The 21,171-nt window shown below is 45.2% G+C and overlaps 3 protein-coding genes across 3 annotated transcripts; 2 read left to right on the top strand and 1 right to left on the bottom strand.

The window, feature by feature from the left end:
• The first annotated feature begins 1,311 nt into the window (after nucleotides 1–1,311).
• LOC125508187 (dynein beta chain, ciliary protein) lies at nucleotides 1,312–5,682 on the top strand. Its single transcript, XM_048672793.2, has 3 exons — nucleotides 1,312–1,569; nucleotides 4,866–4,993; nucleotides 5,174–5,682. Exons 1-3 carry the CDS (start codon nucleotides 1,407–1,409, stop codon nucleotides 5,459–5,461), a joined length of 579 nt encoding a protein of 192 aa, XP_048528750.1. The 5' UTR covers nucleotides 1,312–1,406; the 3' UTR covers nucleotides 5,462–5,682.
• A 777-nt stretch (nucleotides 5,683–6,459) lies between these two features.
• LOC125508185 (acyl-CoA-binding domain-containing protein 6) lies at nucleotides 6,460–11,114 on the top strand. The gene is made up of 15 exons (XM_048672791.2): nucleotides 6,460–6,778; nucleotides 6,954–7,133; nucleotides 7,236–7,313; nucleotides 7,528–7,629; nucleotides 7,738–7,804; nucleotides 7,888–7,949; nucleotides 8,071–8,210; nucleotides 8,494–8,620; nucleotides 8,691–8,805; nucleotides 8,979–9,067; nucleotides 9,583–9,666; nucleotides 9,741–9,887; nucleotides 9,956–10,111; nucleotides 10,553–10,612; nucleotides 10,756–11,114. Exons 1-15 carry the CDS (start codon nucleotides 6,773–6,775, stop codon nucleotides 10,924–10,926), a joined length of 1,584 nt encoding a protein of 527 aa, XP_048528748.1. The 5' UTR covers nucleotides 6,460–6,772; the 3' UTR covers nucleotides 10,927–11,114.
• A 1,850-nt stretch (nucleotides 11,115–12,964) lies between these two features.
• On the bottom strand, nucleotides 12,965–20,814 carry LOC125508186 (Nucleotidylyl transferase superfamily protein). Its single transcript, XM_048672792.2, has 11 exons — nucleotides 20,413–20,814; nucleotides 20,199–20,318; nucleotides 19,520–19,705; nucleotides 19,193–19,244; nucleotides 18,931–19,083; nucleotides 18,521–18,613; nucleotides 14,741–14,821; nucleotides 14,082–14,153; nucleotides 13,658–13,726; nucleotides 13,462–13,572; nucleotides 12,965–13,304 (listed from the first exon to the last, which is right to left on the bottom strand). Exons 1-11 carry the CDS (start codon nucleotides 20,628–20,630, stop codon nucleotides 13,254–13,256), a joined length of 1,206 nt encoding a protein of 401 aa, XP_048528749.1. The 5' UTR covers nucleotides 20,631–20,814; the 3' UTR covers nucleotides 12,965–13,253.
• Between the last annotated feature and the right edge of the window lie 357 nt (nucleotides 20,815–21,171).

The raw sequence follows: 21,171 nt of genomic DNA, 5'->3' as shown, positions 1-21,171 counted from the left end.
AATATTAAATGATATTAGGTTGTTAGTGGACGTTGATTTACCATAAATTGATGTTTACAATAAGTGAAGCTTAGCTTGCCACGGGGTAAAGAATGGAAGATCTTATGTTAACATTGCCTTATGTCTTATTTATATGTTTTTAGAGTACCCAATGGATACCCAGTGGTTACGGATATCCATCTGGTTTGGACATGGATACAATTTTCACCCATGAATTTTTTCATAGGTGGGCAAAGACTGTCTTCATGATAAGGATATAGATTTAATATTGTTCAACCTGATCCAAACCCGACTCATTATCATCCTTAGTTAGGATCACCCTGGCCCTGTCGTGGTAGATCAGGAAGGACAAAGCAAACTACATGCGGCCATTCACCATGCCAGGCACCTCCGATGCCGGCCTTCGTCGCTCTGCCGATGGACTCGCCCCTTGTCGGCCCAGTAGCACCATTCCTGGGCGAGGACAATGACTTCGACGCCGCTCTGGTCCCACCACTGTCGGGGATCTTCTTCAACAACGACATGGACGCAGGCGTGGCCTTATGTCAGGTGCACGAATACATACCTTGCTCTGCTCGTGAATTCTACCTCGTGCATGGGTACAGGTCATGCCCTACACCCCCAGCCACTCCACCAATGGAACCGGAGGTCATTGACGAGCCAATCGCCTACCCGGGCCTCCCAACACCGACGCCCGCTAACAAAGACGATGAGCTCTTTGCCCCTCCAGGCTATGGCTCTGTGCCCACCATGATGGAGTGGGAAGTAACGCCGACCGAAGAGGAGCACCAGGGGCACCACCATCTGGGGGTCACGGATCCTTTCATTGCTGAAGTGCTCTCCTTGCGTGAGGGCGTCAGCTTCGCAAGCTTCGGGGCTACACGCACGTGCAGCTGGAATCCGACTGTTTTGAGGGAGTTAACCTCTCTAATCATCTCAGAAATTAGAAAGCTCTCTGCTAGCTTTTTGTCCTTTCATATTTCTCATGTAATAAGAGCCGCTAACGGCCCGTGCATCTGTGTGCTAGGCGTGCATGTACGTTTAATGTGACTGAAAACTGGCTGGACTCCACCCCTAGCTTCCTTGTCAGCAGTCTCCTGGCTGACTGTCCAACGAATGCTTTTACTTAATAAAGCTCATTCCCCGCAAAAAAAAAGTCATCAGCAGAGGCGTTTCAAATTTTGTATAATAAGGGCTTTGCCCACTATCAATAAACACAAGTTTCAATCAATTGTTACACATAACACATCCCAAGCATTTTGCACTCACTGTCGCTCGCAGTGTAAAAGCCCGCTAACCGTATATGGGCTGAAAAGCCTCCACGCCTCGAAAGGAAAACAGCCGACGAAGCTCGTCACGCGTGGCCACCCCGCGGAGCCACCGCTCCCTCTCGCCGGCGCCGACACATGGGCCAGGCCCTGCGCCGCGCCTCGGGGCGCCTGAGGCCTCCGCCCCCGGCGAGGCCCCCGCCCGCTCACCCTCCCCCGCCTCCACCACGGGCCGCACCGGCGGCCGCTGCCGGCGGCGGCGGAAGTCCTCCCCAGGACCTGCTCGACGTGTCACAGGATGGTACGGCGGCTCCTGCTTTCTTTCTTGGATCTCGCTTAGCATTCGCGTGCTGTGCCATTTGACCTAGCTGTTGGTTCTTGATGCCACCACAACTATCGCTGCCGTGTAGCTTTGTTCCTGGTAAACGATGCCTGGATATCCTTAGGTTCTTGACCTGGCACAAATGCTCCGATTTTCTGGTCATATTGGGCTAGTTCATGATCCTTGGTGCTCTTTTGGGCATCCTGCTCACAAAGATCATGTGCAGACTGTTGAATTGAAATGCGACATGCTTAAGTAGGTAGTGGGCACTGTTTCATCTAATCAAGTGTGAAATGTGGATTTCTGCAAATCAGGTTTGTGATCCCTTTGGATTTGACGAACTGAAACCAACCATGACCAATTTAGCATGGGTTATATACTGGGTTAAGTCAGTCAATTCGTATAGTTTCAGAATTTATCGGCATGATCACACTATGTAAGAAAACTAGGAATGTCCGTTAACTTTGTGTGGGGTGTTTTCTGACACTGAATAGCACAGTTGCCAGCAAGTTATTATTTCCGCCCGAGTGCAGCAATGCATGAACAGTCTATCCAAAATTGTTACCACAGTTTGTTCATGACATTATTTTTAGATGAAAGGGGGTGGGAACCCCCCGGTCCCATTTTATAAATGAAACCAGGAAAAGCGTCAAAAGTGCAGATGTTCAAGTTACAGTATGCCCAGAGGCCAAATTACAAAGAAAAAAGTCTAAGACAACAGCAAAAGGATTATTACAGGAGGGGAGTGTATGGCTACATTCCACCACTGTAACAGCGCTACTAGACTAAGCTTCGATCTCGCAGATCATCATTCCATCATCTTGGCCTTCAACTGTCTTGCTGCCCCCCAGCTTCTCCACCGCGCCTCTGAGTTTCTTCCATGGCTGGATCGGCGATCCCAGCAGGTCCAGAGGAGTGATTGGGCTGAGCAGGCAGTGTTTGACACCACCAGAAGGGCTCCTCGGAGGCGAAGTGAAGGGGTGTGGTTCACCAGGCGCGACGTAGTCATCCAGGTTCAGCTTGGAGAGGAGGGCTTGATCGACCTCTCCTGTAGAGATCATCCCCAGCGAAGTCACACCACCATGATTTGGAATGGGGTTTCCAAAATCAAGGAAATCTGGCGTGTTATCTTCTCCCACAGCGGGATCACCTCCTCCTTGAGCAAGATCGCCCACCTCCTCATTGTTCCCAGCACGTTCCTCCAAATCTGTTTCAAATCAATCCACACAGCATTGTTAAAAACATGAGCATTTCTATTCTTCCACAAAGTCCAAAGAATGCATGCACATATTGAGTTTAACACTGTGTGTTTCTTATTGGCAGGCCAAAACCTGGCAATAGAAAGATAATCTGAACCCAGCTCAATGGAGAACACTTCTGAGACCTGTCGCCAAATTTGTTTGGCTACTACACATCCAAAGAAAAGGTGGTCAATGGTTTCATTGTCTGTACAGTAGACACAATCAGGGCGTTTCTCAATGCCTCTTTTAGCTAAATTATCTTTAGTCATGAGTTTATTGTGAGAAAGCAACCAGAGGAAGACCTGTACCCTAGGTGGGAGTCCATGACATTATTGACCATAGAATTTGGTAAGCTGTTGCATTTGATGGATTTAACTGTGAAGAACTCAGAGCATCTACAACTGGAACTAACAAAAGTGAGCCCCTAAACGTGCACGGACGCGTCCGGACATGTTCGCAAACAGTGCCCGGTCACACCTCATTGCTCACTCATTGCAACCACACTCCTCATTTCCAAATCCTCATTTCTATACAACCTCCATGCAACATCCATTTGATCTACGTACATAAAAACAAGCTACAAACTAGCTACTCGTCATCAGATATGTCGATGACCTCCTTGTCGGAGCCGCTGGCCTTGTGGTCATTGGCGACGTGAAGAAACTCCGGTGCCTCCTCTTCGTCGTCCTCATCCGCGAAGAGCTCCTCATGCTTCACGCCGGCCGCCTGAATGAAGCGGCGGTTGGCCGCCACCTCCAGCTCGGACTGGATGGACTCTGAGGATGGCCGCTGCTCTGCCACCTCCTCCGCTTGGGCGAACTCGAGTTGCGCTTGTGTGCCCTCCATGCCGAATCTGGCCTTCTCTGACGTGTCTAGACGATGCGCATCTCCACCTGGGTCTCCGCTCAACGCTCCGGGGTCAACATTTTGTAGTAGGTCAGCTTGCATTGGACCATGGTGGCCGGCAGACGGTGAGGTCGGAGCGGAGAGGGAGAGGGAGGTGGGATCGCGGTAGCGGCACGGACTGGATGGAGAGAGAGGAAATGGGGATGGCTAGGGTTGAGCCTCGCCGCCCGGCTTAAATAGCCGGATTTGGCCCCTCGGGTGGTGCGCCAGAGCGGTGAGATGAATGCGGACCGGTGACCTCCTAGCGGACTGATGGGTTTCCGTGTGGGTCCCACCAGTCAGTCTGACGTGGCAGCCGTGTCCGGGCCTCCCCATATCCTCTCCAAATATGGGCTGGGTTTGGGGGGGGGGGGGCCGGACGTTTGGGCTGGGTATAGGGGTTCTGGTTGGGTGCCAATTTCGTGACCGGGTCGTCCGGGCGTATTTGGGGGGGGGGGGGGGGGGGGGTGAGGGGTCTAGTTGTGGATGTCTAACTCTCGGGAGATGGCGCCTGAATGTTTCTTTACTACCTAGATTCGACTAGGAACACACAAATGCGTAAAACCTTTCTACAATTAATTATTTTATTTGGTAGGCTGAAAATTTCATCATATATAAAAATTCTAACTATAAGGGTGACATGACTTGTAAATGTGACACGTTTCTTTGTAGTGGGGTAATGATTTCAATGGGAGCCAAGAATAGAGTAATAACTCCTTAATATTTGAGTTGATTTGGATTATGGAGCACCAGGGAGTTCAGAATAATAACTCAGTATTTGAGCTGATTTGGCTATTGTAGTAGGCTTCATTCAATCATAATTTTCTTGGCCGTGAAAACTGATGGAACATGTAAAGTTTGATGTGCTGTTATACCTCTTCTTTACTCTGCATGATAATAGCTGGCAAAGAACTGATGCCCCTTATGAAAAGTTGCGTCTTCTTTTCTTAGGTCCAATGGAACCATAGTTTTGTTTCTTTCTAAATAAGCTTATGGGCTACATCACCATCTTGATTTTGACATAGTCTCAGTGCAAGCTTTATTGGCATTTACCAAAGCACTGTGACCTTGCAATAGGTTTCAAATTGCTGTTGTCAATGTTTCATTTATCAGTGTATGATTTATTTATCTATTGAAAATGCACTGCAGCTGTTACACCACCAACAAAAGATGCCCACGGTGTACTTGTAGAACGTGATCCAAGTTATGATGACATGCTTAAGCACATGGTTGGGAGAATCACTACTAAGCCTGGAGGAAAGCCAGAAATGGGTGAAGTGAGTCATGTGATGTTACATTGTTCTCCCTGGGCTAAAATACCATAGTCCCCTTGATGATTTCATTGCATTGCACTGCATAAACCTATAAAGAGCTGAGCTTAAACAACCATTCTATTGAGTCTGAACTTTCCTTAGTTTTTCGGGAGAAGTGATCTAATCAGAGGCTTGTGCTTGCAGGCTTCCGTGGTAGAGCGATACAACAGGCCGCTTCCTAAGGTGAGAACATCTGAACCCGAACCCGGGCAGAGCAGGCAGCTACCTCCAGGAACCCTGAACGTCGGGCACATCCAGGAGATCATCCAGCTGTACCAAGGAAAGTCCAGTAGCCACCGCGGCCCGATGAGTGTGGACCAGATCGCTTCGAGGTTCAGAGTCGAAGCCTCTGTGGTCCATGGAATCGTGCAGTTTGTCTCGTTGCCGCAGGATGAAGGCACCGAAAAGAAAGACGAACGGCGGGACCTTTGAGCGGATCTGTCAACATGGTGGAGATTGTTCATGCTCCCGAAATGAGTTGCTTAGAGGACAACTGGACAGACAAGTTTCTTCATAGTGTTTGCGTAGGTTTCTTTTCTTTCTTCTTGTTGTTGCTGCTGCTGCTGCTGAGCTGAAAGCCTGAGATGGTGATGGAAACTGGAAACCGTACATTGCCGTGTTGCCTAAATAAAAATGAGCGTTTTTTATTTTTACATTTTTCGTGTTTTGTCGCATTTTCAAAACGCATATGCCATTTTGGGTCAGTTGTGACGTGGCAAATCGATGGGTCCTACATGTAAAAATAAATCATGCACAGAGATTGTAGTTAGAAATATATTTGTTTTTCAGTTTACAAAGTTGTTTCTAGAAAGAGATATCAGACCTCCCCCAATGCAAAGGTGCTTAGATAAGGTGCTAAGCATATTAAATGCCTACAATGCAAAGGTGTTAAGCTTTTGGGTGCTAAGCTTCATGCATTTAATTTATTGTAGACTCAGAATTGTGTTTTCATCTAGGTACTTGTTTCTTCCTGGGGTCACCATACTCCCTCCGTTTTTATTGACTCTGCATATTAGAGTTGATTGAAGTCAAACTTCGTAAAGTTTGACCAGGTTTATAAAAAACAATATAGACATTTATCATAATAAATCTATACGATGTGAAAGTACATTTAATAATAAATCTAATGTTGTTGATTTGTTATTGTATATTTTAATATTTTTGTATATAAACTTGGTCAAAGTTTGTAAAGTTTGACTTTGACCAAAGCTAATATGCGAACTAAATAAAAACGGAGGAAGTACTACTCTCTCTTCCTAACTACCATGCCACATCATATTTTTTGCTTAGTTGGCAATCTTAACACCTGTACAAGATGGAGCATTGGGAGGGGCCTAAGAAGAAAACGAATATTGTTGGCAGGAAATTCTGAGCTGCACTGCACGCATTTGAAGTGACCCACCAGATGTGGAGGAAGCTTCCGTCGCAATCAAACGGTCCCTACGGCCCCGATCTTTGATTCATCTGCACGGATCACGAGGCACGCCGCTCTCCCTCGTCATCTCCCATTGCGCGGGTCGCCGGAGGGTGAAAGCAGCGGCCAGCGGTCCTCTTCCCCTCTCCCCCCGCCAGATCTCGAGGCTTCTAGAAGCTTCTGCCGAAGTTAGAGTGTAGTCCAGATCTCGAACCTTCTAGAAGCCTCCACGGGCCGCGGCCCTCCCCGCCTCCTCCAGATCCCGAGGCTTGGGAGGACGCGACCGGGGGATCCACGGGACCTTCGACTTCGAGCACCTGCTGCCAGGGATGCCGGTGAGTTGCTCGCACTAGTACATGGGCTCAGTGAATGGCTGTGGCTTCGCTCGGCTGCGTGGCGTCTCTCTCCTGCTTAGTGATGCCACTTAGTGAGCGCTTGTGCTAATCTTCTTGAATTGATCATGACTGATTTGTAATGTATCAACCATGTTTTTCCTTCTCGTCTTGTCAGAGCATACAAGAACCACTGCATTTCAAACCTGAAGAGCCTAAAGTAGTCGTGGCAGAGAACGAGAAGATGGTTGATGTTCAGGACAAGGAGGTCACCATGGAAGGCCTCTGCTCTGTGGCCGCTTACGATCAGTGGACGCCTCTCTCAGTCCCAGGACAGCGTCCCAAACCTCGATACAAGGTCTTTATTTTTATTTATGTAACTTTTATATACCTTATGATCTTGTGCTGGGCTGTTTTCACTTGATGGCTCTGACATACTGGCTCCAATTACCTTCTGCAGCATGGAGCTGCCGTAGTTCAGGAAAAGATGTATGTCTTTGGTGGAAACCACAATGGCCGTTACCTTGGTGACATTCAGGTACACTAGTCATTATGATTCTCAGTGGAAGGGGCTGCTTGTGCCTTCAGCTATGTTACCTGTATTTTTTGTCATTGAATTTCTAGGGAGGAATTGTTACTCCTTTAGTTGAGCCCTAGATTTCCTTAATTACTTGCCTTGGGGGTTACCCCCTGTTCCTATATTTTGAGAAGATGGCACACAACTTAACAATGGAATCCTTCTTTGCTCGAAGGTTCTGGATTTCAAAAGTTTGTCATGGTCAAAGCTAGAAGCTAAAATTCAATCAGAATCGGCTGAACCAGTTTTAGTTGCTCCATGTGCTGGTCATTCACTGGTAATCATCAAGTACTCTTTGTAGTTATCAGTGATGTGAAACTGGTATACTTTCCAATGGTTGTAATTATAACTTTATCAGATTGCATCTGTCTTCTAATCCCTGTAGATTCCATCCGGAAACAAGATTCTGTCAGTTGCAGGACACACCAGGGAACATACAGAGAGTCTCAGTGGTTAGCCTAATACATCGCTCATTTTTCTCTCTTCTTATCTTGTCATGCCAGAACTTAATATTTTTTACTCAATGTTGTACCAGTAAAGGAGTTTGATCCGCAAACCAGCACTTGGTCAATTTTGCGTACTTATGGGAAGTCGCCGGTATGTATATTTAATCTGTATTTATGCTGTTCAATTGGGTCGCAAGTTTCCACCCCTTTTCCCTGAAGGCTGCTTCTTTTTGGTCAATATGTATCTTATGGTACTTTTCCTTTTTGTTTAGAGCTCACGTGGTGGTCAATCAGTGACTCGTGTTGGGGACACTTTAGTTGTGTTTGGAGGTGAAGGTGGTGGGAGGTCTCTTCTGAACGACCTGCACGTTCTTGATCTCGAAACCATGACTTGGGATGAATTTGAGAGCACGTAAGTTCTGTGGATTTGGTTTGATCGATGTAAACAAAATGGAGCGGATTTGTTAAAATTGCACAAATGAAGTTAAAAAGTTCTTAGATGGGTATTCTTACATATATATATGTGTGTGTGGAGAAATAAAATTCAAAGTTATGTGAAAATGCTATAGCACGTGTCACTTGTAGTTGGCAATTATTATACTTTATTTAGAACATGAAATAAAACTTGCAGTAAACGCATTAACCGGCTCTGCTTTTAGGTGCAAGATTGATATCTAGCAATTGTTTTGTTACAGAGGCACTCCTCCTTCTCCAAGGTCAGAGCATGCTGCTGCATGCTATGCAGACCGGTATCTCTTGATATTTGGTGGGGGATCTCATTCTACATGTTTCAGTGATCTATATCTCCTTGACATGCAAACAGTGAGACTTCTGTCTAGTGCTGGTATTGTACATTTGCAATTCCAAACCAGTCACCTACCGTTAATTGCAGATGGAATGGTCAAGACCAAAGCAGCACGGTATAATTCCAGAACCAAGAGCAGGGCATGCAGGCGTAACGGTTGGGGATAACTGGGTTATCACTGGTGGTGGTAATAGTAAGAAAGGTAAGGTTGAAATATTATGATTTTTTTTACATTACTGCGTCCGTTCGTTTCCGCTATTTGGTAACCTAATGAATGTAGCTCCCTTCCATCTATAATCGGTTATTCCACTTTGTTCCATTTCTAAAAGCAGCTCACAAAACTGTTATCACTCACATGTGCCTAATGCACTGCAGGTGTTCCAGAAACGCTTGTGCTTAACATGTCTACTTTGGTATGGTCGGTTGTTACTAATTTTGAAGGCCGTACTCCCCCTACAAGTGAGGTTAGCCATTTTTATTCTTACTTTCAATTTGTAAAGCAATGTGAACTTTTATTTTGCATAACATCGTATATGTTCCGCATAGTTACTTGGAAACTCTCTGAACAGTTTGGATAAATGGAGAAAGGGTCTTTTGGTTCAAGAAGTTCAAATTGAATATTCCAACTAGATTCATGAAAATAATGTTATATGAGTCTAAGCCTTTAAGGAACTCGTAATAGCAAGGTTTACGAGTCGATGAGTCGTTCCGAGGTTGAGACTCATAGACTAAGCGTGAATAATCGACACGAGTCGACACTGAAGTTGTGATTCATAGACTAATTGACACTGAAGTCTAGTCGGCCCTGAAGTTGAGACTCATAGACTAGTCTTGACTAGTCCTTGTACTCATAATCCATGCGTAATAGTGAAGTTAACATGGTCGTACTGCTAACTGTATTTATAATATTAGTTAATTGTGATTCTATGGTGTTATGCACCCAAGCTGTCACTGATCTCCGTAATCTCCTTCACCACAGGGATCGAGTTTAGTACTTCACACAATTAATGGAGAAGACTTTCTGTTGTCATTTGGAGGATACAGTGGACGTTACAGCAACGAGGCATGTTCCTCTGTCATCAGTTTAATTTTTCTTATCTATATCTTTATATTTAGATGAGCATTCTTTGTATTTAGGTTTATGCTCTGAAGACAAGTCTCAGACCAAGTGTGTCGTCTTCACGAATAGATGAAGTCGAGACAAATGGCATGACCCCATTATCTGCAGAAGTAAATTCTAGCAGGGGACCAATATTCGAAATTGAAGAACTTCGAGATGACAAGGTAATATCTTAAGCTTGTGGCTGCTTGTTGAAACCATGGTTAACGCTTTTTCTCTCTGTCATTTTCAGAATAACAAGGGAGTAGATATCAGCAAAACCTTGGTGCAAGCAGTAAAGCATGAGAAGAGCCAGGTAGAAGAAAAACTTGAACAGGAAAAGCTGCAGAGCTTCCACCTGAAGAAGGAACTAGCTGATGTAGAGAACAAAAATGCGGAGCTTACTAAGGTAAGCTATAGCACTCACGTAATTGTTTCAGGAAATTCCATAATTTTTCCTAGGGCACTACTACTTGTGTGCTGAAGTTATCTGTAATATAATCTCCATATAGAATTAGTCAGTTCTTTTTTATGATTTCTATTCAAATATCTAAGGCCCCGAGCTTCAGAAAATCAAACTCAAATCACTGTATCTCAGGAATTATAGGTTGTCAGCATAGTAGCATTATTTTTCATATGTTTATGCTTGAATTGGAGTCTCAAAGGTGAAGCCTCAGTTTATCAAACAGAACCTTACAGTGAAAAACATTTACACACAGAGAGAGAAGTATACCAAGGTGGAAATGAAATAGCGTCGGTTTGTGTGTTAGGACTATGCTCTCTTACTTTTCAAGAAGAAACTTTCCCTAAGCTCAATGTGATCAAGTTTTATGTGCTGTCTGCTGTGCAGGAACTCCAGTCAGTCCGCGATCAACTCTCCGACGAAGCAGCGAGGGCTTCCAAACTCGAGGTACGTAAAGGTTCTTCGGGAAAGGGTCAGAAACCATGCTCTAGGTTTTGATGAGTTTGTCGAATACGAAAATAGAGAACTCCTTCACATTCTTGGGATAGGAGTGATGATGATATGAAGTTTTCCCTTTGCCGAATTGGCAGGATGAAGTTTCAGAGATTCAACAACGGCTGCAGAAGATGGAAACCCTTGAAAAGGAGTTCGAATTGCTTCGGAGTGAAAGGGGTGGCGGGTCTGACAAATCAGGTTCAGGCAGCAACAAGAGGCCCGGCAGCGTGGGCTTCCGGAGGTGGTATGGAGATGACGAGCGCTGAAGCAGGGACTCTTCTCTAGGGTCGCATTCTTCCATTTTTGGTCGGTTTCTGATCATATATATTTTTCGGTTAATCCAGTACTGAGGCTTATATGAAAAGCTTGAAAATCATTTTGTAAAGGAAAAGACTGAAAGTATATTTTCTTACGAAGATCAAATGCCAAGAACCTCAGAAACTTGAAAGTGTTACATTCTGTGGAGTATATTTTTTCTTGAGTTATATTTCCCAGCGTTATTTGTTTGTGTTTGAACATGGCATCACAAAAGCATATTGGTAACTTAGGGTATTACCCTGCTGAAGCAGGTATTCTTCTATAGGGTCATGTTCTTTCATTTTTGGTCGTTTCTGATATACTCCCTCCGTAAAGAAATATAAGAGCATTTACATCACTAAAGTTAGTGATCTAAATGCTCTCATATTTCTTTAGAGGGAGTATATTTTTTGGTTATAATCCTGTACTGAGGCTTGTGTGAAAAAAGCTTCGAATTCTTTTTGCAAAGGAAAAGAATGATAGCAAATCACAATCCAGCAAAGATCAAACTTCAGATATTTGAAAGTATTACATTCTGTCGAGTATATTTTTTCTGAGTTATATTTCCCTCCCAGCGTTGTTCTGATTGTGTTTGAACATGGCATCACAAAAAAAATATTGGTAACTTAGGGTATTGCCCTGCAGATTTTTCAAATTCGTATTTTGGTAGTACTGACATAACCATAATACAGAAGGAAGCTTGTAGAGACAGTGCTATGATCATTTGAGGAGGCTGTGTTTCAGCCAGAAAAGTACCGAAGGAGATTGCCTCCCTTATTTTTGCTGCCTCCAAGCGTAAGAACTGGACCGTCCGGGAGGCTATGAGGGAAAACTCGTGGGTCCACAAGCTTAATTCGACTACCATTCTGTCGGTAGACCACATTGTCCAGTTCATCGACCTTTGGATTCACCTTGAACATGTCCAGCTTCTTTTTTTTTTGACGGAAAACAGGTAGATGCTGATTCTCATTGATGAAGAAAGAGGTTGAAAACCCATACAAATGGTTACAGACGTAAGCTCTACTCCTAGTTCACACGTACTGCCAGTGCATGGCGCCGGCCACCATGTCTAGTTACAGCCGGCTAGTGAGGTAATTCATGGCGGCTCGAAAAATTTGCTCATCGGCGTCAGTCCAGCGAACAGCCAACACCTTGCCTCGTCAGATATCTTGTTAACCAGTTGGTTCACATCACAGGCTTTCCCTTCGAAGACTCGTGCGTTGCGCTCTTTACAGAGGCACCAGGAGACGAGGAGGCAAGTGGCACGCCATGTTGGTCTGTTGCGTCTCGGGAGGGAGCTGATCTGTCTCCTGAACCTGTCTCTGAGGAGGTAGAGGATGACATAACTTGGAAATTCCATCCTAGCGGCAAATTCTCGGCGGCTTCGGCATATAGGGCGCAATTCTTGGGATCGACATTAACCTCCATGAACCGTGTGGTTTGGAAAGTTTGGGCTTCTCCGAAGGTTAAATTCTTCTCGTGGCTAGCTCTTGGTGGAAAGCATTGGACATCAGATAGGCTTCAGAAACAAGGATGGGAAAATTGTGGACTTTGCACCATCTGCAGAAGGGCCAACGAGATGGGAAAATTGTAGACTTTGCACCCTCTGCGGGAGGGCGGGCCAACGAGACGGCGCCTCACTTTTTTTTACAAATGCCGCTTTACCCTGCTCAGATGGAGGATGATTAAGGAATGGCTTGGGTTGGGAGAACTGGAAATGGACCGGTTGTCATCTGAACACACCGTGAAAAGTTGGTCGATGAACATTGACATCTCTTTCATCATAAGGCCAGGGCCACGCTCACTATGCTTGTCACTTGGACTATTTGGAACGGCCGGGTTTTCAGAAAGAAGTCCACACCGCCGTTCTACATTCTCAAACTCATCAAAGACAAGGCCAAGACTTGGGTCACCGCCGGAGCAAGACAGCTGAACGACATCATGCCGCGAGAGTAGTCTTTTTACGTTGTATGTCCCAATCTGACAAGCAAAGTTGTAACTGCCATGTGTTGTACTCTCTCCCCTCTTAATTAATATACAAGGCAAATCTTTTGCCTCGGTTTCAAAAAAAACACGTGTATGTTCCCTAATTCCAATAAATAGAAATCTTTGCAGTGATCGAGCAAGCTTGAAAACAAACATATCACATGCTGATTTTGCAAAATCAGTGGCTGCCATACAGGATTGAGCGGCCAGGTTGATATTAATAGTTACAACTAAATCCTGAAACTTCATATGTTGCTCCTGGAATTCAATAAAATCCACACAGAAAGGGTATGAACTTCCCACCCAATGCTCAGCCAAACATGTTGGGAAGAGGCCTCACAGCCATGAAGGCGTCGACCATCTGTGTAAACAGGACATCGTTAAATTGGCAGAAGACATGTGTGAATCTATTTTTTATCAGTGTTTGCATTTTTTTTATCAATGTTTGCACAGTGCAGCTACGCGCCTCCTGTTATGTACAAGACCAAATGAATGTGATAACATATGATATTGCATACCTCCTCGGTAACTCGAGCTCTAGCTCTTTTGTGCCTTTCAACCATCTCAGAAAGAACCGTAACCAGAAGCTGCTTCACTTCACCCGTCAGCATCCTTCCTTCCTTGTACGCCTGATATTGAGTTCCACAACATTAGCACGGCCCAATTGGAAACTAAGTAGCTATAAAGTGTAGTTCTAATATCTTGCAATATTACCTTCTTTATGCGCTCGAGCTCATCATCGTCTTCAAGGAAGAAGTTCAGGTACTTAATTGAGACATCAACCTGAATACAACAATTAAAATTACCAATTGCTTTTGTCTTGTGCAAGGAGCACATCACATTAGAGAAATATTGCAGGATGCAATGCTCCACAATTTACAATGAAATACAATGTTGTCAGCTTCAATAAATGACGAAACTACAAACAAAGGGCATGTTGCTAACTTCATATTTTATGAAACTGGTAATTTTACTTGATATACTGAAATTATTACTTATTCTAATTTAAGTTTTGCCTTCTAAGTAAAAAAATGCATGATAGAATGATGCATAGGACATGGAATCAAGCCGCCAAAAAAGCTTGCTTACCTGTGTCAATTTATTGTTAGTATGTCTCAAAACAACAGGAAAAGGGTACCTCAAGGTTAGCTCCAAGTTTTCTATGAAGTTCTACAGAGTCCTGGCCACCTGAGAATGCATATTTATTCACCTGGAAAATGATGGGGAAGTAAATAGAAGTACAAAACAAAGACCTACAGGCTACAAATTCCGTGCTCAGCTCAATCTAGCAACCACTTCAGAGCATCTACAAACGGACCACTCATATCCTCCCCAAGCGTCCTGGCGGACAGCCTGGTCACTCCCCGGACAGGAGAGAGAAGGAAAAAAAGCCACCCAGCCGGACCGCCCACTTTGTCCTCATATGCTCGGGCACAAATCCCCATATCCAAGCCATATATGGGGATGTCTGGGCATGTCTCGGCAGGGCGCCATGTAAGATTTCGCCACCACGGACCACCTTTTCTCTTTCTTTATTCTTTCTTTCTTTTCTCTCTCTTCCTCTCCACCAATCATATGCATGTGACCGGACATATAGGGGGAAAATGAGGGGCATGGTTGTGTGCATGAACAAATAGGGACTAAAAGCGGACATGCCCGGGCATGTTCGCGGACGTTTGAGGAGCCAGAGTTGTGCATCATGGTTGTAGATGCTCTCACACAAACAAGGATCAGCTGAAAACATGTAACTGTTTGGAAATAGTTTTTCTGAGACAAGAAACAATGTTGAGTACATACCTTTGTCTTTATATCTTTAGTACTATCGGTCACATATATAGCAGAATTTGGATCACTAGCTGACATTTTCGTGTTCTCCCCCTGTAAGATATATAAGTAGCCCCAAAGCAATGATATTAAAGTTAGTGCCATCCATAACAGGATGTAGCAAATAAATGTAAAACAAATGGCACACGGGCTCCATAAACGAAGTTATAGTCTTGTTAAGTTCAAAACAGCTAGATGGAGAAATAGCAAGTTCAAGAATTGACTGGAAGCAGTCAAACTGGAACTGTGTTTCTCATAATCAGACTGGTATTGTGACTTCACTAGACAAAAAAAAATTCTTCTTATGTTTGCACTCATTAACGCAAACCTAAATATGGCACACTCGTAATTCTACAAATTATGGTACTTAGGAACAAGCTTTCCACATCCTACTTGCGGGCCGTCACCCCCCAAGTGGCGCGCCGTGTCTTGATCCGGATACGGTGGCAAGTGAGCGAGGAACAGGTCGTCGCATCCTTAGTGGTGCGCTACATCGGCGCCCGGATGTAGTGGAAAATGAGCAAGGGTCTTCGCATTTGACTCGACGAGTGCGAAGGGTAAGGAAGCTAGCCGAGCCTAGGAGGATTCGCTTAGGTAGCTGGAACGTAGGGTCTCTGACAGGGAAGCTTCGGGAGCTAGTTGATGCAGCGGTGAGGAGAGGTGTTGATATCCTTTGCGGCCAAGAAACCAAATGGAGAGGACAGAAGGCGAAGGAGGTGGAGGATACCGGCTTCAAGCTGTGGTACACGGGGACGGCTGCGAACAGAAATGGCGTAGGCATCTTGATCAACAAGAGCCTCAAGTATGGAGTGGTAGACGTCAAGAGACGTGGGGACCGGATTATCCTGGTCAAGCTGGCAGTTGAGGACTTGGTTCTCAATGTTATCAGCGCGTATGCCCCGCAAGTAGGCCACAATGAGAACACCAAGAGGGAGTTCTGGGAAGGCTTGGAAGACATGGTTAGGAGTGTACCGATTGGTGAGAAGCTCTTCATAGGAGGAGACCTCAATAGCCATGTGGGTGCATCTAACACGGGTTTTGAAGGGGCGCATGGGGGCTTTGGCTATGGCATCAGGAATCAAGAAGGAGAAGATGTCTTAAGCTTTGCTCTAGCCTACAACATGATTGTAGCTAACACCCTCTTTAGAAAGAGAGAATCACATCTGGTGACTTTTAGTAGTGGCCAACACTCTAGCCAGATTGATTTCATCCTCTCGAGAAGAGAAGATAGGCGTGCGTGCCTAGACTGTAAGGTGATACCTGGAGAGAGTGTTGTACCCCAGCATAAGCTGGTGGTTGCTGACTTCCGCTTTCGGATTCGTGTCCAGCGGGATAAGCGTGCCAAAGTCGCTAGAACGAAGTGGTGGAAGCTCAAGGGGGAGGTAGCTCAGGTGTTCAAGGAGAGGGTCATTAAGGAGGGCCCTTGGGAGGAAGGAGGGGATGCGGACAATGTGTGGATGAAGATGGCGACTTGCATTCGTAAGGTGGCCTCGGAGGAGTTTGGAGTGTCCAGGGGAAGGAGAAGCGAAGATAAGGATACCTGGTGGTGGAATAATGATGTCCAGAAGGCGATTAAAGAGAAGAAAGATTGCTTCAGACGCCTATACCTGGATAGGAGTGCAGACAACATAGAGAAGTACAAGATGGCGAAGAAGGCCGCAAAGCGAGTTGTTGGTGAAGCAAGGGGTCGGGCATATGAGGACCTCTACCAACGGTTAGGCACGGAGGAAGGTGAAAGGGACATCTATAAGATGGCCAAGATCCGAGAGAGGAAGACAAGGGATATTGGCCAAGTCAAATGCATCAAGGACGGAGCAAGCCAACTCTTGGTGAAGGACGAGGAGATTAAGCATAGATGGCGGAAGTACTTCGACAAGCTGTTCAATGGGGAGAATGAGAGTTCTACCATTGAACTGGGAGACTCCTTTGATGAGACCAGCATGCGTTTTTTGCGGCGAATCCAGGAGTCTGAGGTGAAGGAGGCTTTAAAAAGGATGAAAGGAGGCAAGGCGATGGGCCCTGATTGTATCCCCATTGAGGTGTGGAAAGGTCTCGGGGACATAGCGATAGTATGGCTAACCAAGCTTTTCAACCTCATTTTTCAGGCAAACAAGATGCCAGAAGAATGGAGACGGAGTATATTAGTACCAATCTTCAAGAACAAGGGGGATGTTCAGAGTTGTACTAATTACCGTGGAATTAAGCTGATGAGCCATACAATGAAGCTATGGGTGAGAGTCATTGAGCACCGCTTAAGAAGAATGACAAGCGTGACCAAAAATCAGTTTGGTTTCATGCCTGGGAGGTCGACCATGGAAGCCATTTTCTTGGTACGACAACTTATGGAGAGATATAGGGAGCAAAAGAAGGACTTGCATATGGTGTTCATTGACTTGGAGAAGGCCTATGATAAGATACCGCGGAATGTCATGTGGTGGGCCTTGGAGAAACACAAAGTCCCAGCAAAGTACATTACCCTCATCAAGGACATGTACGATAATGTTGTGACAAGTGTTCGAACAAGTGATGTCGACACCCGATGACTTCCCAATTAAGATAGGACTGCATCAGGGGTTAGCTTTGAGCCCTTATCTTTCTGCATTGGTGATGGATGAGGTCACAAGGGATATACAAGGAGATATCCCATGGTGTATGCTCTTTGCGGATGATGTGGTGCTAGTTGACGATAGTCGGACGGGGGTAAATAGGAAGTTAGAGTTATGGAGACAAACCTTGGAATCGAAAGGGTTTAGGCTTAGTAGAACTAAAACCGAGTACATGATGTGCGGTTTCAGTACTACTAGGTGTGAGGAGGAGGAGGTTAGCCTTGATGGCCAGGTGGTACCTCGGAAGGACACCTTTCGGTATTTGGGGTCAATGTTGCAGGAGGATGGGGGTATTGATGAAGATGTGAACCATCGAATCAAAGCCGGATGGATGAAGTGGCGCCAAGCTTCTGGCATTCTCTGTGACAAGAGAGTGCCACAAAAGCTAAAAGGCAAGTTCTACAGGACGGCGGTTCGACCCGCAATGTTGTATGGCGCGGAGTGTTGGCTGACTAAAAGGCGACATGTTCAACAGTTAGGTGTGGCGGAGATGCGTATGTTGAGATGGATGTGTGGCCACAGGAGGAAGGATCGAGTCCGGAATGATGATATACGAGATAGAGTTGGGGTAGCACCAATTGAGGAGAAGCTTGTCCAACATCGTCTGAGATGATTTGGGCATATTCAGCGCGGGCCTCTAGAAGCTCCAGTGCATAGCGGACGGCTAAAGCGTGCGGAGAATGTCAAGAGGGGGCGGGGTAGACCGAATTTGACATGGGAGGAGTCCGTTAAGAGAGACCTGAAGGATTGGAGTATCACCAAAGAGCTAGCTATGGACAGGGGTGCATGGAAGCTTGCTATCCATGTGCCAGAGCCATGAGTTGGTTGCGAGATCTTATGGGTTTCACCTCTAGCCTACCCCAACTTGTTTGGGACTAAAGGCTTTGTTGTTGTTGTAGGAACAAGCTTTCCACAAAAAATTATGCTATTATTACCAATAATTGAAATATTTCATATGTAACCATGTAAGCAACCATTTCACTGTAAATCCTAATTGTCGGGCATTAAATGACTGATTTTAGATAATAAGCGTCCTGGGCATCAGGTCTACCTTGTCCATATATGTACTTATTTTTTGTGCCATGTTGAACTTCTATGCAGTGAAGCATAAAGCTTTAAACCATTGTTCCTCAGAAAACACATTTACCTGAAGGGCAGGGAAAAATCTTGACTCAATCAGTGCTGGCTTCTGGTAACCAATTCTTGGAGCAACATCACGGGTCATCCTGAAATAAGGATCCTAGAAGAATGAAAAATGAATTGAATGAGGAACTGAAGATATGAAACAAACCATGAACATCTACCAACAGTTCATATTTTTAACGAAATTACTCAGAGATGGTCTCTTAAAAATTCACATATGGATAAGCATATCTATAGTATGCACACAATGGAAGGATACTATTAGTTATATTCTGGAAAGCACGAAAACTTGCAGAATGTTACTTCTAAAATTAGTTACTAGGAGATATATGATAATTTCTAGTTATGCCAGGAAGTAGATATTATGTAACAAATTATGTTTACAGGACAATTGTACCAAAAATATGTTTTTACCTGGTCTATTGCGCAAGGTATCAGGCACCGTAGTTGGTCATTGCCAGAAAAGTGTTTGGGAAATGAAGAAGGGAATGATGGAACTGCTTGCACAGGAGGAAAGCTAATCTTTCCAATGTGATCCTCTGGAGTGAATCCAAATATTCCGACAACCTGTCATTCAAGAGCGGACTATATTAGCCAACGTTAATGCTTGAACAGAAACTACTGAGCTCTCTCATGCCAAATAGACAAATAGTGTAATCAATGGAACAGCTCTCACTTTATTATATGTCACACATCTGGCCACTTTAACCATGTTTTCGTAAAAGGCACTGCAAGAAAGAGAAGAGGATTACTTTACTATTGTTTATATAGAAACTAATCTACTCCCTCCGTTCCTAAATATGTCTTTCTAGAGATTTCAACAAGTGACTACATACGGAGCAAAATGAGTGAATCTACACTCTAAAATATGTCTATATACATCCGTATGTGGTAGTCCATTTGAAATCTCTAAAAAGACATATTTAGGAACGGAGGGAGTAGGATTTACGAGGTCATAAGGTAAAAGATCAATCAAGGCTAGAATTTAAGATATTAATCTTACCCGCCAACAAAATTAAAATCAGAGAATATAAAAGTCCTTTCAACATCAAATCCGCATGCTATAATGTCTTTTGCATTTTCACGCGCAAGCCTTTTACTTTCCTCTACCGTCAAATTTTTCCACAGGAACTTCTCATCATCAGTTAGCTGTATCACCAGAGGAACCTTGAAAGCATCCTGCAAATATCTGAAGAAAGATTCTTATGGTCAATGAGCATTGCCAATGGTTACTTACACAATCAGAACTGAGATGATAACGCAAGATTTATCAAATAATACCTGTAGAGTATAGAGCATAAATAAGACTATGAAATGTAGCATATTTATGTGCTAGAGTTTTTGTGAAGGATAGGAGGTAAATACTTAGCGTTAAACATGCTAATTGCTGATGTTTAACTCCCGAGTTTCAAGGGTAGTGTTCAACTAAAGGCTTTCTGCAAGTCCACTGTTGGTACATGATTCACCACATAAACTACTACAAACTGAAAAGATATCAATTTCACTAGTCTACTAAACTGGTAACTAATCGAGAACAAATCCTGCATGTTCTCAAACCAATGGAGGCACAATGGACTGTTCGTTCTAGCCAAGAATGCACGCTACTCCCCTGCTGCTTCCACCGCAGCAGCATTGCCCAGATAAACAACACAGTGATCAGTGAATCAACAAAGTCTTCTTACTTGGTGAACATGAAGGGGACGAGGTGTCCGAGATGCAACGCCTCTGAGGAGGGCCCTCTCCCCGTGTAGAGGTAGAACTTGTCCCCCTTCTCGTAGATGTCCAGTATCTCGTTCAAATCCCTGCACGCCCACAAAAAGGTTCCGAGATTGAGTCAGCAATTCCACCTCCGCCGCCGCCTGGGAAGGCAAAAGCTAGGGCTATCTTTTACAGCACCGGTGGGCGAAGAAGAGGCCGCGGCGGAGGAAGCGGTGCGGGGGGCGGCCGGTGAGTCGCGCGATGCGGTCGATGAGCGGGGCGTCCAGGCGCTGGCAGCCGAACTGGTCGACCAGCTTGTCGTAGTCGATGCCGCCCTTCCCCGCCGACACCTCCCACGGGTTCACCACCTGCTCCTCCTCCTCCTTCTTCTCAACCTCCGGCGCCACCGAGGCCATGGCTAGTTCTCCTTCTCCGCCCTGCTCGTCGCCGGAGATGGCAGGCGGCGGCAGCTGGAGGGGGAGGTGAAGCTAATAAGCACTTGTTACTAGCAAAATCTGGCCGCCGCTGGCGGCTAGGGTTGAGGGGAATCGACAATGGGTTTGGACGAGTCGCGGCGAGGAGAGATGACGCGCGAGCGAATCGGTACGTGGGCCCTCGGGTTCAGCTCGTGCTGGACCCAGCCGTCAGCGGCGTGCTAGTATCAATATGCGGGTTTGGATGTTGGGTTATTTGCATGAGGAAGTAAATTTTAAATCTCGAGGTTGTAGAGTTTGTCGGAAACGAACCTTCACTTTTAAATCCTTGAAGTGTATACTCTATCCTTGTTAATCCCGATCAATCTCAACCCTACAACTGTTTGGCGCACAGGGAAATGATCCATCCCGTCCGGGATCACAATCTACTCTCACTGACAATCTCTGCCCCACATGTCATCTTCATCTTCATCCTAGTCCTCTGTGCGTGCGCTTTCCTTATTTGGGCGCGTGGTAGCGGAGA

The sequence above is a fragment of the Triticum urartu genome, chromosome 5A, assembly GCF_056163025.1.
Source record: "Triticum urartu cultivar PI428250 chromosome 5A, HENAU_Tu73, whole genome shotgun sequence".
NCBI lineage: Eukaryota > Viridiplantae > Streptophyta > Magnoliopsida > Poales > Poaceae > Triticum > Triticum urartu.
Note: the sequence above shows the minus strand (reverse complement) of the source record. Positions and strands in the feature narration are given on the sequence as shown.

What these genes read in the sequence shown, in the direction of transcription:
- LOC125508185 (XM_048672791.2), top strand. An exon ending in TGGTGGTAATAGTAAGAAAG is followed by an intron (nt 8,806 to 8,978) that starts GTAAGGTTGAAA and finishes AATGCACTGCAG; the next exon opens with GTGTTCCAGAAACGCTTGTG. An exon ending in AAGAACTTCGAGATGACAAG is followed by an intron (nt 9,888 to 9,955) that starts GTAATATCTTAA and finishes TGTCATTTTCAG; the next exon opens with AATAACAAGGGAGTAGATAT.
- LOC125508187 (XM_048672793.2), top strand. Translation starts at nt 1,407, where the DNA reads ATGGGCCAGGCCCTGCGCCGCGCCTCGGGGCGCCTGAGGCCTCCGCCC. An exon ending in GCTCGACGTGTCACAGGATG is followed by an intron (nt 1,570 to 4,865) that starts GTACGGCGGCTC and finishes AATGCACTGCAG; the next exon opens with CTGTTACACCACCAACAAAA. An exon ending in GAAAGCCAGAAATGGGTGAA is followed by an intron (nt 4,994 to 5,173) that starts GTGAGTCATGTG and finishes TTGTGCTTGCAG; the next exon opens with GCTTCCGTGGTAGAGCGATA.
- LOC125508186 (XM_048672792.2), bottom strand. Translation starts at nt 20,630, where the DNA reads ATGGCCTCGGTGGCGCCGGAGGTTGAGAAGAAGGAGGAGGAGGAGCAG. An exon ending in GATTTTAATTTTGTTGGCGG is followed by an intron (nt 19,245 to 19,519) that starts GTAAGATTAATA and finishes TCTTTCTTGCAG; the next exon opens with TGCCTTTTACGAAAACATGG. An exon ending in TACCTTGCGCAATAGACCAG is followed by an intron (nt 18,614 to 18,930) that starts GTAAAAACATAT and finishes TCATTCTTCTAG; the next exon opens with GATCCTTATTTCAGGATGAC.